The sequence below is a fragment of the Bemisia tabaci genome, chromosome 7 (assembly GCF_918797505.1).
Source record: "Bemisia tabaci chromosome 7, PGI_BMITA_v3".
Classification (NCBI taxonomy): Eukaryota; Metazoa; Arthropoda; class Insecta; order Hemiptera; family Aleyrodidae; genus Bemisia; species Bemisia tabaci.
Window position 1 is genome coordinate 12410684 of NC_092799.1, and position 15560 is coordinate 12426243.

The 15560-nt window shown below is 39.6% G+C and overlaps 1 protein-coding gene across 2 annotated transcripts in view; it reads left to right on the forward strand.

The window, feature by feature from the left end:
• Window positions 1-14018, forward strand: part of LOC109035374 (facilitated trehalose transporter Tret1) — a 43197-nt gene extending 29179 nt beyond the window's left edge. The window contains exons 4-7 of one of the 2 annotated variants that reach the window (XM_072302797.1): window positions 1039-1159; window positions 4806-5000; window positions 7611-7891; window positions 9436-14018. In XM_072302797.1, the coding sequence (XP_072158898.1) occupies window positions 1039-1159; window positions 4806-5000; window positions 7611-7891; window positions 9436-10311 (1473 nt within the window). In that variant the 3' untranslated portion in view covers window positions 10312-14018. The remainder of the gene's footprint in view (window positions 1-1038; window positions 1160-4805; window positions 5001-7610; window positions 7892-9435) is intronic. The other variant, XM_072302798.1, reaches the window with a different exon arrangement.
• The last annotated feature ends 1542 nt before the right edge of the window (window positions 14019-15560 follow it).

Below are 15560 nucleotides of genomic sequence, written 5' to 3' on the forward strand. Positions count from 1 at the left end.
CTGACATTAATAAATGAACGGAAAAAATTAAATTACTAATTTAACAATTAAATTGCTAACTAAAAGTGACTGCAACGTCTCAACGTAGATTTTACAACAAAAAAATGCTACTTTAACCACTATTGCGAGCTACTTTAATGGTTGGTTAATGTAGCATTTTTTTGTTGTAAAATCTACATTGAAACATTGCAGTCAATTTTCTCAACAATTGAATTGTTAAATCAGCAACTTATTTTTTTCCGTGTGGACAATTTGCAGGTGTTGGAAAGAACACGTGAACTGAATACGTGAAAATCCATGGTTTATAAATTGAACAAGTGCCATAGAAGATATGAAAAAATGATCTAATCCGCTAAAATACATGTGTTTCAATGGGAATGGCCGCCAGATGACGTCACAAGTCCGTTAATTGATTTTCTCATTTTTAAATCTACTACTTTTATAATAGTTCCCAAATGAGAAAATAATCATAAAAAATACCGCTAAATCAGATTTTTAAACACTCTCAGATGAAGCATAATAAAAATGTACAGTAGACTCTGGATTATCCGGATTAATTGGTGCCGGGCCCGATCCGGATAATAATAGTAAACACAACACCACCAACCAACACCACAGTATTCTTATTATGAATACTTCATGTACATAGCAACACGAATTTAAAAGGTTAACGCCAAATTGAACAACTCAATGGTGATTGTGTATGGTAGCCGACAACGATAAATTACAATACAACGATTAAAGCGCGCAATGCGTGAAGTATTCCTTCAGCCTTGCAGGCGCCAATATGCCTTGCGACCGTTTCTCCGCGGATCCGCTCACTTATCGGAATGCGTACGTAGTTACATGGTTGCAAAATCGATCCGGATAATCCAGAGTCCGGATAATACGAAGCCGGATAATTCAGAGTCTACTGTATGCGCATATTCTCAATTGGTACCATTGAATTACATTTAATTCCTTAGGTTCCAGTAACAGAAACTTTTCAAGATTTTTCAGTGCAGTTATCATTATCATGCTTTTCTCATTTTTTTTTAGGGATTTGTCAGTTTGGTGGCCCTGAGTATGTTGATTCATCCCGGCGTAGGAATGGGTTTCTCAACGATCTTACATCCACAGATCAAACATTTAGTATCAGACGAACAAAATTCATGGATTGGTAAGGGCATTAGTTTTCCATTTTTTATTCAACCGTTTGTGAGAGGGATCTAAGAACCGAAATACCCATAATTGATGCACCTGTTTCGATGAGTAGTTTACAGACATTTGGACGTATTTCTGCTAAAATGACCCAGATACGGGAGGGGAAGAAGGAGTATGCTCGACAGTTGAGGGCCCAAAGAATGAATGGGAATTATAAGGCGCCAGTGACGTCAGCGGCGACGACCGGGACGAGAATGTCGGGATCGTAGCTCTCCAACTCTGCCGTGCTAAGGAAGAAACGCCGTATGAGCCGTCAGGTGTTGCCAAGTTTCCTTCGATAAAAAACGAATTTACTGAGAAATTTGTGAATATTTTTTTTCCAAAAATTTAGACAATTTTGTACGCAATTCAATCTAAAATATCTGAAAATTTCAAAGAAAACTGCATGATTTTCGTCAAAAATACATGTTTTATCAAGGGAAATTTGGCAACTCTTGGATGCTCATACGGCGTTCTTCCTTAGCACGGCAGAATTCATAAGCCCTGTTCGCAAGGCTCTCGTCACATGCCCACGGCGCACAGTGGGACGAGTCTTTGGAACAAGTCGGACATGAAATTCTTGACAAAAATTATAAAATTTTACCTTCACTGGAAAAAAAACACATTGGATCTAGAGCCCAGACTCTTAAAAACATCGACCAAAAAAAAAATACTCTTGATTCAATCGGATTTTTGCTTAAATCAAGAACCAAGCCTCTTAATTGAGCGGATTTCCTTTTGATTTAAGCAAAAATCTGATTGAATCAAGAGTATTTTTTCTTGTCAATGTTTTCAAGAGTCTGGACTCTCGATCCAATGTGTTTTCTTTTCGAGTGTAATCTCGTCACAATTTTAACTGAAGGGGTGAATTTAATAGAAATTATTGCGAGAAAACCGATGAAGCTACTCTGAGAACGACAAAACATCTTATTCATGAAGATATTCGCTTTTAAAGTTTTTAAATCATGTGCGACCTCTGACATTGACTCGATCCACTGTGCGACGCATGATTGCCGCATGTTTTGCCGCTTACTTCCGTTTGATTTACTTAATGTAAAATCCCATTTTTCCATTTCCCTAGAAAAAATCACGTCTACTTTCACTGTATTTTTTTCGCAGCTTTATAGAGCACACCCCACATTTCCCGCACGTTTCTGGTTCCGTTCAGCAGAACCACGTCCATTTTGGCATGGAAAAGCCCCAAAATTAAGTTACTCAAAGTTCTAATAGTTAGGTCTTGGGAGAATAATTTTTCTATACCATCAGACTCAAGTATAGTGGCTGGTCTCTTCACAAACAAAGAATGAAAATGATTTTTCAGAGAGTCCTTGTCGCCTATCTAGATCGGCTAATCGTTCGAACTTGGAATGAAGGTTCATTGTTTAGAGCTAATGAGAGGAAAAATGCGGAACATCTTGAACAATGTCCACGAGGAATTTCTTCTCGTTTGAAACGATAGACCACCGTCATGAAGAAGTCCAAGTCATGTTATTGCAGGCGCGATTTTAATGTTCTATTTCTATACCATGCCTGATATCATAAAGGTCTCATTGGAATTTCTCGATGGCTGCTTTTGCTGAGGTTTTAGATTCCTCCACGACTCTTTTAAGGCGGTTCATTACTGCCGTGCTAAGTAAAAACGCCGTGTAAACATTCAAGAGCTGCCAAATTTCCTCCGAAGAAATGTTTATTTTTGAGGAGAGTTATAAATATTTTATCTTGAAATTTTCAGGTAATGTAGATTTGATTACGAAGAAATTTCTCTGAAAAATTTAACGAAAATATTCACGAGTTTTCCTGAAAATTCATATTCCATTTAAAGAAATTTGGCAAGTTACGGAAGTTCATGCGGCGTTTTTCCTTAGTACGGCAGATCAGCTCATATTTTATTCTTCAAATTCTTCCTAGATTAATTAAGCTGCTGCAGCATAGTTTGCCACGAGGAGTCGAATTTCCGTTTTACCCATAAATAAAATCTATCCTCTGAACCGTATACTTCACCAAAGATTGAATTTCACCTGAACAAGCTTTTCTCTGAACATAATTAATCTTAATGTACGTTTAAGTCGAATGAAATTTAAAAAAAAAATCAACTCAAATTCCAAAAAAAAATCTATAATAGGCTGATGGCTGATAGGACAATAAGACATTTTATAAAAAGTCTTGGAAATTGGGAAAAAGGCAACGGAAATATTGAAATCCTGCTACTTATCCAGGCTTTTTCAATATGTGTTTCGCTAATTTTAGCTTTAAAATCAGAGGAGGAACAATTGGACGTATTTCTGCCAAACAGAACTATGTGCATTGAGACATGAGCCCTGAGATCCATAAGAATATATGCGTAACAGGGCTCACGTTATAATGGACATAGTTCCGTTTGGCAGAAATACGTCCCATTGACACACGAAACGGGGATTCAAAGGTTACTCATAATGACATTTGCCTTCAATGCTTACGTAGACCGGGTAGCATCATTCATAATGCAAAATGTTTTAATTCCAGGATTTACTTTATGCGTTATTTACAAAAATTTCCTTTTTCTTACAATAAATTTCGTCCAATTTCGATCTGGCGATTTTGACGCTACCCATATTCTGTCTACAAACTTTTTGCGATTGACATTGCCAAAAGTGCGGATCCACGTTTCTCCGTTTGCGACGTTGCAAGACTTTTAGCCACACGTTCTTTCATTCTTTTTTTGGAGAGCTATACCGCCGTACTAAGGAAAACCGCCGTATGAACCTTCAGGCGTAGCCAAATTTCCTTTGACAAATCGCTAATTTTCAAGAAAATTTGTGAATATATTTCTTCCAATTTCTCGGATAATTTTGCTTGCAATTTGATGTAAAAAGTCTGAGAATTTCAAGGAAAAGTATTGATAATTTTTCTCGACAGTGAACATTTTATCGGAGGAAATTTGGCAACTCTCAAATGTTGATACGGCGTTTTTCCTTAGCGCGGCAGTATAGTGAACTTAATAGCGCCTACAAGACTGCATGAATACTTCACGCATTGCGTTAAATACAGTGCAATCAGCGAGGAACGCATAGCGCCTACAAGGCTGCTTGAATACTTCACGCATTGCGTTAAACACAATTTTTTGAAAACCTCTTTGATTTTTTCTCTCTGGCAACAGAATATTCTGTAAAAACTTCAAATCATGAGGTTGGCTTATTTCTTTTTAAGAGCATAAAATAAGAATGGAAATTTTGAAACGCCGCAATGGAGATACGTGACACTTTGGCCATCGATATAGTAAGATAACTTCATCCACAAACTCCACAAAGTTCCTTTAAGGAAAAAATAAATCCGACCTAACAACTTGATACACTGGAAAAAAACACATTGCATCTAGAGTCCAGACTCTTGAAAAACATTGACAAGAAAAATGACTCTTGATTCAAGCAGATTTAAGCTTAAATCAAAAGGAAATCCGCTCAAATTAAGAGGCATGGTTCTTGATTTAAGCTTAAATCTGATTGAATCAAGAGTACTTTTTCTTGTCGATGTTTTTAAGAGTCTAGACTCTAGATCCAATGTGTTTTTTTTCCAGTGTAACAAATCATAAAACTCGCCTATGTACTAGCTGAAATCGTAAAGACGATGGAATTGTGTGTTTTCAGCAAGCCTTGTGGCGTTTGGGACCCCGGTGGGCGCCTTGTCATCGGGGCCGCTCATGGACAAATTTGGGCGTCGGTCCACTTGCATTCTGACATGTGGCGTCGCCATTGCATCGTGGTCCGCTCTCGTCTTCATGCCCCCCGAATTCAGCCTCCTGCTCTTGTACATCGCCCGAATTCTCAGCGGGGTTGCTGGAGGTGATCTACTTTCCATTTCTTAAGCCCTGGATAGACGATCAAATTCCCGAACCAATCCCGATCGAAGTAGCATCAAAGTGTCGGGAGTCATCAGTCTTAAACTCATTAATTTGCTTCATTTTAAAATGAAAACTTGACAGAAATGTTTCCTGTGGCAGGAAATGATGAATGGTGCCACTCCATTCTGATCTTACTTTGAACAAATAAGTGCGGCCCGTCAAAATTTGATGGTAGATGGTGACCATCAGTCATCAGCATGTCTACTTTGATCGGAATTGGTTCGGAATTTGATCGTCTATCCAGGGCTTTACTCTAGTTTCAAGGAATTTACCTAAACGGCCTTGATGGTGTCGTGGGTGTAGCGCATGAATCAGTGGCGTGGCGTGCATTGCAATATATCGATTGATCTGTCATGCAAACCTATGGAAAAGGATCGATAAACAGGGTGTTCGCAACGAATACCTCAATAATAGATTCTTTTCCATAGCTTCAAATGGAGGGAATATCGATATATCGCAATGCACGCCACGCCACTGGCTGGTATTATGATCAAGAAGCCTTGGATTCAATTCCCGGCTAGGCGACCCGGGTTTGTTGGTCTCAAATAATGGTTGTCTGCGAGGCTGATTTTACGGTTGGAACTGAGGAAAAGTGGGGCTTTGACTGAAAAAGTAGCCCTTACGGGCTAAAAAAAAGAAGAAAAGAAGAAGAAGAAGGGGAAAAAGGCTATCTGCATTTCACATTAGCTATTGCCTTTTGAGTTTTATTTTTATTAGTTGAAAACCGAACATTGTAACTCTCGCAAAAACTTTGTAGGATGCCTGTACCAATAGATTAAACGCGTCGTTTATCTGGTCAGTCAAGTGTTATGGAGTGGCATACACATGTGCGGTTTTTAAGTAAGATAACTATTCGCACTCTCCAAAAGGGAGGTATGTTACCTATGCACAATAGTTAAAGGCAATACCTACAAATAAGCCAAGAGAAAAACTAAAAATGTGGTCCGAATATCGGGAGTAACAGGAAGGATTTTTCGGGTTTCTATGTTTCATTTGGAGAGTCTTTTTACGTCGTCCCTTAGAACGAATTACCTATCAAATGTAAAATCTAGCGTATCGCGTATGTTGATTCATTTTGATTTTAACACTTCAGTTTATTTTGTTTTCTAGTTGATATATGAATTAAAGTCTCCATCTTAAAACATCCTACGCGTACAATTATTTTTTTTAGGTTCGAGAACAATAATGGCAAATTTGGGGAAAATGCAATTGAAGTTTTTCGGCACTTCGCAAGCTAGAACCGCATGATTTCAATTGCTCGTACATAATTTCAAATGCAAATTTTAATTTGCGATTTGGTTCTGATATTCTTAAGGGCACCAAATAGCGTTTACCTAACGCGTTAATGGCGTCAAAAACTTATTATCCGATGCCAACCTAGTTTGATCCCTTCCTGCAAAATTTGTGCCGCTGTGAGCGATCATAAAATTATACATCTACATATATTGAACCACTCCTATTGATAGACTCCGGCACGAAAGGCCTCGCCGCATCTTATCGAAGCTCAATCATCATTTAATCTCGACTTTTGCTTCAAGAATGCTCGTGGACTCTTGGGAGCCCGCTCTAGCTCTTTATTTCCGGGTTTGGCTCCATCGCTGGGACTGTAGCTTTGCCCTCGAATGATTGGGTCACACTCCTCAACAGAAAGGGTCGCTTTTATTATCGCCCAGACTGGAGCTTTAATTAAAATGAATGGGTCGTTTGAGCTGCAGCCGAACAAATTCATTCAAAGAGCCTGTCATTCCTTGACGATTCACCCCACTTTGCTTGTGAGCCCCGTTCAAAATTGGGACCTCGATAGGCACATAAAATTTGCTTGTAAAAGTTACCTACTTTTTTCCCCTCCCTATATGAAGAAAATATATTCTAATATTTCCGGTATACAGGTCGTCCCAGAAGTCCCGTTTTCCCCGGGGCAAATCCCATTAAACGTCCCGTGGAGACAAGGCCTTACATTGCAACATTTTAGTTGGTGTTTCTCAAAAGAAAGCTAAGTGATATCAAATGTTGTCAGATATCATCGGACAATTAATCGTTTTACTACAGAGCAGTTATATTTTGTCACTCCTCTAACGTAAGGTCGTAATATATTTCCGGGATGAGCCTTGTCGCTCGTTTAATTTATTTTTTCCCAGAATCATATCGTCGGAAGAACAATTAATCTTCTTAAATATTTTTCAGAATTCGCTACCTGCCTCAGAGGCAGTGGAGTAGCTAGGAGTTCTTTAAGGGGGTAGGGGGTCCATTTACATTATTTTATGTACGTCCTTGATCATATTTTATGTCTGCCTTCTAAAATTAAAAAAAAAGGTACAATTAACGAAACTAAGAGGGGGGGGGGGGGTTCAGACCCCCGCCCTCCTTGTCTACTCCACTGTTCAGATTGATACCGTTTCCTACGAAAAGAAATTGTCCAAAAAACCAGCTACAGCTGGATGTCATATAATTTACTTCCAAGAACCACTGCCCATTTAATGTTTCAATTGCTCTTATACCAATGGATGCGTAAGTTTTTTATCCAAATACTAAAACGTTTTTTCTATGCCAGGATTGACTTCAGCCGGGGTGGTATACGTATCGGAAGTGACGAACAAGTACTGGCGCTCTGTGTTCCTAGGCCTGGCCAGCGTCCTCCTGTCAACCGGCGTTCTTCTTGTGACGTCTGTCGGCTACTGGATGCACTGGAAGTCCTTCTCCGTCTTCTGTCTCGCTATCGCCGTCCTCAACCTTCTCTTGCTCCTCACAATACCTGAGTCTCCTCACTGGCTCATCAGGACACGCCCCGAGAAGGCCAAGCGAGCCCTCATGCGCCTCAACAAAAATATTGAGGTAAATGGAGAATTTGCAGGTGTCTGAACTTTGATGAATTCCGTGTTTGAATGGACGCTACCGAGTGAGCTGAACACGAGGATACCCTTGGTTCATAAATTGAACAATTCTTGGAGAAGATATATGACATTATGATCTAATCTGCTAAAATACATGTGTTTAAATGGGAAATGCCGCCAGATGACGCCACTAGGCGGCGCATTTTCTCACGTTTAAATCTATGTTTATAATATTTCGCATATCAGAAAAAAATCATAAAAAATACTGTGAAATCAGCTCTTTAAGCACTTCCAGATAAAGCACTAACAAATTTGCGTGCAAATTCTCCATTCAGCGTCATTCTGCAGCAATGAACTATCTCCCCTGGCGTTTGGGAGGAAAAGACTTGGGCAGAATCAGGTCCGTGGCGTGGCGTGCTTTGTGATCTATCGATATTTCCCCATTTGAAGCTGTGATAAATAATCGATTGTCAAGGTCCTCGCTGCGAACATTCTGTTCATCGATACTTTTCCATTGGTTTAAATGGCCGATCAATCGATATGTCGCAAAGCACGCCACGCCACTGAATCAGGTGTGCTCGATCGCTCGATCCGCGGATCGCTGTCGTTCTGAGGAAATCACCATATGAGCCTTCAGATGTTGCTAAATTGTCTTTGGTAAATCACGAATTCTCGGGAAATTATTTGAATTTTTTTCTTTCAATTTTTCAGAGAATTTTATTCGTAATTTGATCTTAAGTGTCCGAAAAAATTGGTGGAGAAATGCTCATAACTTTCCTCAAAAATAAACATTTTACTGAGGGAAATTTGACAACTCATGAATGCTCATACGGCGTTCTTCCTTGACTGGCACGGTAGCGTCGCCCAATGGATCGAGTGAATCAGAGGGATCGAACATGAAATTTTCGACGAAATCTGCAAATTTTGATGTTTATTTCGTCACATTTTAAATTCTAAGGGGCGGTTTCAGAATAAAATTTAACGAAGAAACCAATGAAACCACTTTTAGAACCTCAACATTTTGTATTAACGGAGTTATAAGCGTTAAAAGTTTCCACATTTTGTCCGGCCTCTCCTACTGACTCGATCCACTGTGCGTCGGGTAGACGGTGTGCACTTAAGCATGCCGCAGTACAGGCAATTCGCAAAGCGGAAACGCATGTGTAACGGTGGTGTAACGTTTGAAGTATCTCCTCGATGTTGAAGGCGATATTTATGGTGCCAGCGCTGCGCTGACGGGCCCGCTTTACATTACCCATGATGATCCGAATTCGCGACGTCAGCAAGATATGTGAGAACCGAAGTTTTTCGGATGTGAAAACCGAAATACTTCAGATGTAAGAACTGAAGTTTCAGATATGTGATCCAAACCTCAGCAGCTGGACCTAAAGTGTTCAGATGCTCAATCCGAAAACTTCAGGGATCCATATGACCTAAACTTCGGGTCCCACGCACGAAGTTTCTTTCTCCGTGTATGATTTCACTGTTACATCACTGTTCAACAAACCCATAGATCCCAAACTAACTGTATATCATATGTTGCAGAGTTTCGAGGAAGAATGGCAGAGCCTAGACGAGCAATTCCGGAAGAAGCAGAAGGCGCAGATGGAGGGGACCCCACGCCCATCCCTCAGCTCCCGACAAGTCTACGTGCCCTTCCTCATAATGGGCGTCACGTTTACGATGCAACAGCTCTGCGGAGTCTACCCGATCATATTCTACGCCCTCGAGGTCTTCCAGGCGATCACCGGCGACTCCGGCGAGATTCCGTCCGCCAACTCCACGGACCCCTCAACGGAAACGACGACCCTCGCATCCCTCATCGGCAACTCAACGCTCATGGCGACGGACGGATCGCGGCAGGATCTCAAAGTCAAATCCCTCATCGGTGTCGGCCTCATCCGCTTCGTCATGAGTATCCTGGCAGTCAGCCTCTCGCGGACCATAGGTCGGCGACCCTTGCTACTCTCCTCTTGCGCGGGTAGTGCCATCTCCGGCTTCGCCTTCTCGCTCTACTTCTTCGGCTGCTTCGGCCAAGAGGTGAACGATCTCGTTTCCATGTCCCTCGTCTTGGTTTTCCTCCTCTTCTCCTCCTACGGGCTCTTGGTCATCCCGTGGGCTCAGATCGGGGAGCTCATCCCGTCGAGTCACCGGGCCAAGGGAGGCAGCTACCTCATCTCCTACGCCTACTTCCTCATGTTCCTCGTCGTCAAGGTGTTTCCCTTCACCATGGAGACGTTCGGCGTCGGGGGGCTCTTCATGTTTTTCAGTATTATTTTGACCCTCGAAGGGTTCTTCGTGTACTTTTACATGCCGGAGACGCTCGGGAAAACGTTCCTCGAGATTGAGAAGTATTTCGCGACGGGGGTTGACTCCGATGGGAAAGGTGCTCGTTCCAAGTGGCCCATCGATAAGGTGTAAAAGAGCCCTGCGGCTTGAAATATTTAACAAAACCCCTATTAAAATACATGTGCACGGCTGGGTCGATTTTTTGCACGAGGAACGAATTCATTGCAAAATTGTATGTTTACCTAGGACATTTGGACGTATTTCTTTCAAACAGATTTATGTGCAGGTGAGAGAGATGGGGTGTGCTCGTCAGTTCTCTGGCCGTAAGAGTGAATGAGAATAATAAAGCGCCAGTGACGTCAAAAGAAATCACGCCCACTGACCACATTGTTTCTTATCTAGCTTTCTAGAGCACACCCCATATTTCTCACCTGCCCATAGTTCTGTTTGACAGCAATTCCTCCATTTTAGTTTTGTGCCGACAGAGAAATGAGAACACGGAAAGAGAAGAGCCTGGGTTTGTTGGATGATATAGACATTTCCAATGAATTGTGGTGGTGCCCCAAATAATTGTCTCCGTACCCCAATTCATTTTGGTAGTAAATTAGGTCTCTAATTCACATGTTGCGAGACAGTAGCGTGGCGTGCTTTGCGATATATCGATTGTTATGCCATTTAAACCTATGGAAAAGGATCGATAAACAGGGTGTTCGCAGCGAACGCCTTTATAATCGATTTTTTAACATAGGTTTAAATGGCATAACAATCGATATATCTCAATTCACGCCACGCTACTGTTGCGAGACTACCCCAACTTGAGTTGCGGTACCGCCACAATTAATCGGAAATGTCCATATCATCCAAAAAATTAGGGTAGTACAACAATTTTGAGGGAGGACCCCTAACACTTTTTCCCCGTGAAGATTTTCCTGCGGGAAATGGAGGAGTTTTTTCTTTCAACCAACAAACCTCAGGACACTTTCCTGGGAAATTTTCTTTTTAGTCCTTCCGTATAAGGTTAGACTGTCCGTATAGTGTCCGTGCAGAACGGCTGTTGTAAAATTCAGCTGGACTTACGCCATCTTGCAAAAGATCGATTCATTGCTTACTGAAAAAGGACTGAGTCCGAGTGGAAACTTTCTGGCTGGTAAACAGCGACGTTCCCGAAACTTCCTGGAACTTCTCGGCCGAAATCTAGTTTCCTGGAAGTATTTCATATAGAAATGCACACATACGCACATTTACATAGCATACTCTTACACTTGAGGAGTAATCGGCAATGGTGAATAGCCTGTGTCACACTATCAAAATACTCCATCAAAATGTCAAGGTCACGTGCTGTGATTGGTCCAAGTCATCGAATAAGCCAATCACAGCACCTGACCTTGAAATTTTGATGACTAGTTTTGAAAGTGTGACACAGGCTATTCTCTGAAGTTGGCAAAATTTCCTTTCGTCAATTTGAATTTATGTAAAATAATCGATAATTGTCGAAGCGGGCTAATTTTATAGAAATCGATTACTTCTATCGCAACTTTTCTGTAAAACTTAAATCCCCGTCTGTGCCAAATAACTTCTTCTTTTTTTCATCTTTTTTTTTAGACAGAACAAAAATTTGTATGATTTATATCAATCTTGCTTCAATTTATTACAATTTATTTTGTTCAGTAGGTACTGGGACTAATTTAAAAAAATTGGACCCGAAGAAGTAGAATGCTATTCTCATGCGCAGTTTTTGAACTTGAAAACGGGTCTTTAAAGTATACCCACAAAATAACATCAAAAGATGGATGGTTATGTCATTTCATCGATTGCCCGTTCCAAATATGCTAATGCAAGATGCATCGAGGTAAAGGCCACGAGAAAAAAGTATAAAATAGATATAGGATTTAGGATTTTCAGATGAGGAGCCGAATATTATGTACGATGAGGAATGCCATGGATACAGTTCATGCCTATGATTGAACTCTCTGCTTCTGTCGGTATGCATACCCTCTCATCTCTTTTAGAAAGCTATTATTTTTCTTGGCTACAGACATTGGGACTGAAATAACTCGTGCCTCTTGAAAGATGCATGTCAAATTGTCTTAAGTCACTTCCGTAACCAAAACAAACTTGCGTTTGTCATTCTGTCTGATGTCTTCAATGAATTCACTGCGTTCCAATCCCCCCAATTTCCAAAAGACTTTTGTGCACGCTGAAAGATGAACACGAAGTATCAGGAGCCGCTTCAATTCCAAAGGTTGGGATATTCTTCATTTATTAGAGGAAATTTGACTTCATGCGAAAGTTCATGCAGCATGTGTCACCATGTGAGTCGCACTCCAGAAATAGGAGTGCGTAGTACCTTGTAGTGAGATATTACAAATTAGTTTGTCACGGAAAAATGATTTTGCTTACCAGAGGATACAATTCACAAAACATAATTATGATGGTCAGTCACAACCCGAATTTGTCGATTATTTCCCAAATTAGCTTTTTCTGCCACAGAAAAAACTTTCACCGTAATCCATTAGGAATATACTAATTTAACTGAACAATGTCATCAGTCAAAATATTACCGGAGTCAATCCTCTAGGGGGAATGATCAATAATTTGAACCGTTGAATGTTTAATTAATCACGTAGTTCTCACAAATAATTTTTTTTTAAAAAAGAAAAATGAAAAATCATAGAAAATTTTATTGTAAGATGCACGCGATATTTTTTTACGTTTTTTACTGTTAACCTAATCAAACATTATTTTGAGACTTGTAATTAAATGTTACCTTTCATGTCGTTAATGAAATTTGTTTCTGTGATAAAGCATGGTATATTTTAGGAAAAAATGATTATTTTTTAGGCTTATTTTTGTACGATGTACTGTAAATAATTCTTATTGCCTATGTAAATTCTGTAATTTTTAAAATAAAGCGTATTTTATGTTGAAAAAAAAAATTAGTACGACTCGGATTGTGGACGGAGAGGGGGATCCGGTAACAAGTAAACGCGGCTTAAACGAAAGTTCCTTCAACATGGGAATAAGCAACCAGCATAACAACTATATAAACGAATTCAACACTATATTTCCGATGTTGCATACTGTTTATTACTGTAGAGAAACCGAAGAACGCCTAACTAAATTTACCAACAACTTTCAACTGCTGTTCGACATTATTCACAAAAAATGTTTGTTAACCCTGTGTTGAAAATGTTCAGTGAAACATTCAAGGAATGTTTACTCTGCTTCTCCACAGAAGCATATTCTGACTCGGCATACCTATGCGGAAAGGCAATATAGGCTACTCACAATAACTTTTTGCCTTCAATTTTTTAGATTGGCCAGATAACATTTTTCGCACAGTAACAGATTTTTTTTAAGAATATGCTTCCGTGCTGTCTGTAATTTTTTTTTCGAAGTGAATAATGTTAAACTCCCACTTGAAGATCTGTGAGCTAGCCTCAGTATGCTAGTAACATACAAATTGCCTAAAGTGATGATTAGTTTTCGAAACAAAAATAACAATTCACTACCAATGTTTAGGGGGAAGCAGTGCTTCCCTGTGCAGAAAATCTAGCTTTTAAAAATAAGGAGAGGAGATTTTGAAAAGCTGCTCGAGAAAAAAAATTATTTTCGTGTTTTCCGTGGGAAAATAAGTACACTATGATGAATTGTTTTGAGGAGCTTATAACATTTATTTTGGCACATAAAAAAACTTCGTAAAAAATACAGGCATTGTATTTTAGAGCTTACCCAAAACTTTGAATGCTGTGAGTTCCACTTCATGAAATTTTTAACAAATACATGTGCTCTCTTCAATTGTTTTGTAAAGAAAAAAAATCAGTTATATTAGACTAAATAAATGTATCTAAAGAGGATTTAAATCGTAAATAGAGCTTTTTCCAAACATGCGTCGGGTTTTCATGAACGTATTAAGGGTGTCTTTAGATTGTCAGTACAAACTTGAAAAAGAAGCGTCAAACTTGTCTTCAAGCCGATTCTGTATAGCCTTATTCAAGTATATAATGAGCTGAGATCAGCACGCACAACATTTATTCGCAACAACAATTGCTGCGGACGCAGCTGAAGGCGAATTGAAAACAACCGTATATAACACGTTGAAAACCGGTAATAAATTCTCTTCGGAGAGTTATCTCTCCCAAGAAAATAGTTTTCCCTCCCGGAAAAATAGTTTTCTCTCTCGAGGAAATAGTTTTCTCTCCGAAGAAAATAGTTTTCCCTTATATAGTTATCCCGAGAGAATAGTTTTCTCTCCCGAAAGACTAGTTTTCTATACCGAGAGGATAGTTTGCCTCCCAAGAGAACAGTTTTCTCTCCCGAAAGAATAGTTTTCTCTCCCCAGGAAATAGTTTTTCCTCTGGAGAAAATAGTTTGCCCTCCCGAGAAAATAGTTTTTCCTCTGGAGAAAATAGTTTGCACTCCCGAGAAAATAGTTTTTCTCCCGGTAGAATGATTTTTTCTTCCGAGAGAATACTTATCTCTCCCGAGAGAATACTTTTCTCTCCCGAGAGAAAATCGCATAATAGTATTGTTCTCGCTATGAAAGGCACAGCTGAGTACTACTTTTTTAGAATTTTACAATTTTTTATTGTTTTATGCAACTGAAGAGGGCTGACTTTTCAGTCGAAATATTTTGGTGATATTCACGTGAAAATTATAGTCTTTTTACCCACTGTGCAATTTGTTTTAACTTGTCACCGGCTGCGGATCATCAATCATATCTCATATTTTAGTTTGTGTTGAAATTTTTTTCCAGAATCGCCCGTGAAATAAAATACAACTTTCTATTGGTAACAATATTAATTAAAGAGATCAACGTGAGATCATGGTTTTCAACGTGTTCTATACGGTTGTTGTCGATTCGCCTTCAGCTGCGTCCGCAGCAATTGTTGTTACGAATATGTTGTGCATTCTGATCTCAGGTCATTACATACTTGACTCTTCGAAGGCGTTTAATGTGCGAAAGTAGAGCACCCTGTCGGAGGTCGAACTGTGGACTAATCGATTCGTTCAATCTCACTTCCGTTGCTCTCCAACAGAGTGCGCTACTTTCGCACATCAAACGCCTTCAGAGAGTCGAGTATGTAATGGGTTGTATTTAGCACGCACAACATATTCGTAACAACAATTGCTGCAGACGCAGCAGAAGGTGAATTGTTTAGTTTAAAAAAAAAGAGTATGATAGAAAGTCTAAATGTACCGAAAGGGTATGTTTACGATCGAAATGAATCGAACGAAGAATAAAAACGTAACCCGATTCCATTCGAACAAATATATTAAAAAAAAGCTGATTAAAATCAGTAGAAAATTTTCATTCTCTAGAAAAATTTCAAATTGCAGTATCTCGAAATTAGGACCCGCTCAGCAGCGGGTTTATTGCC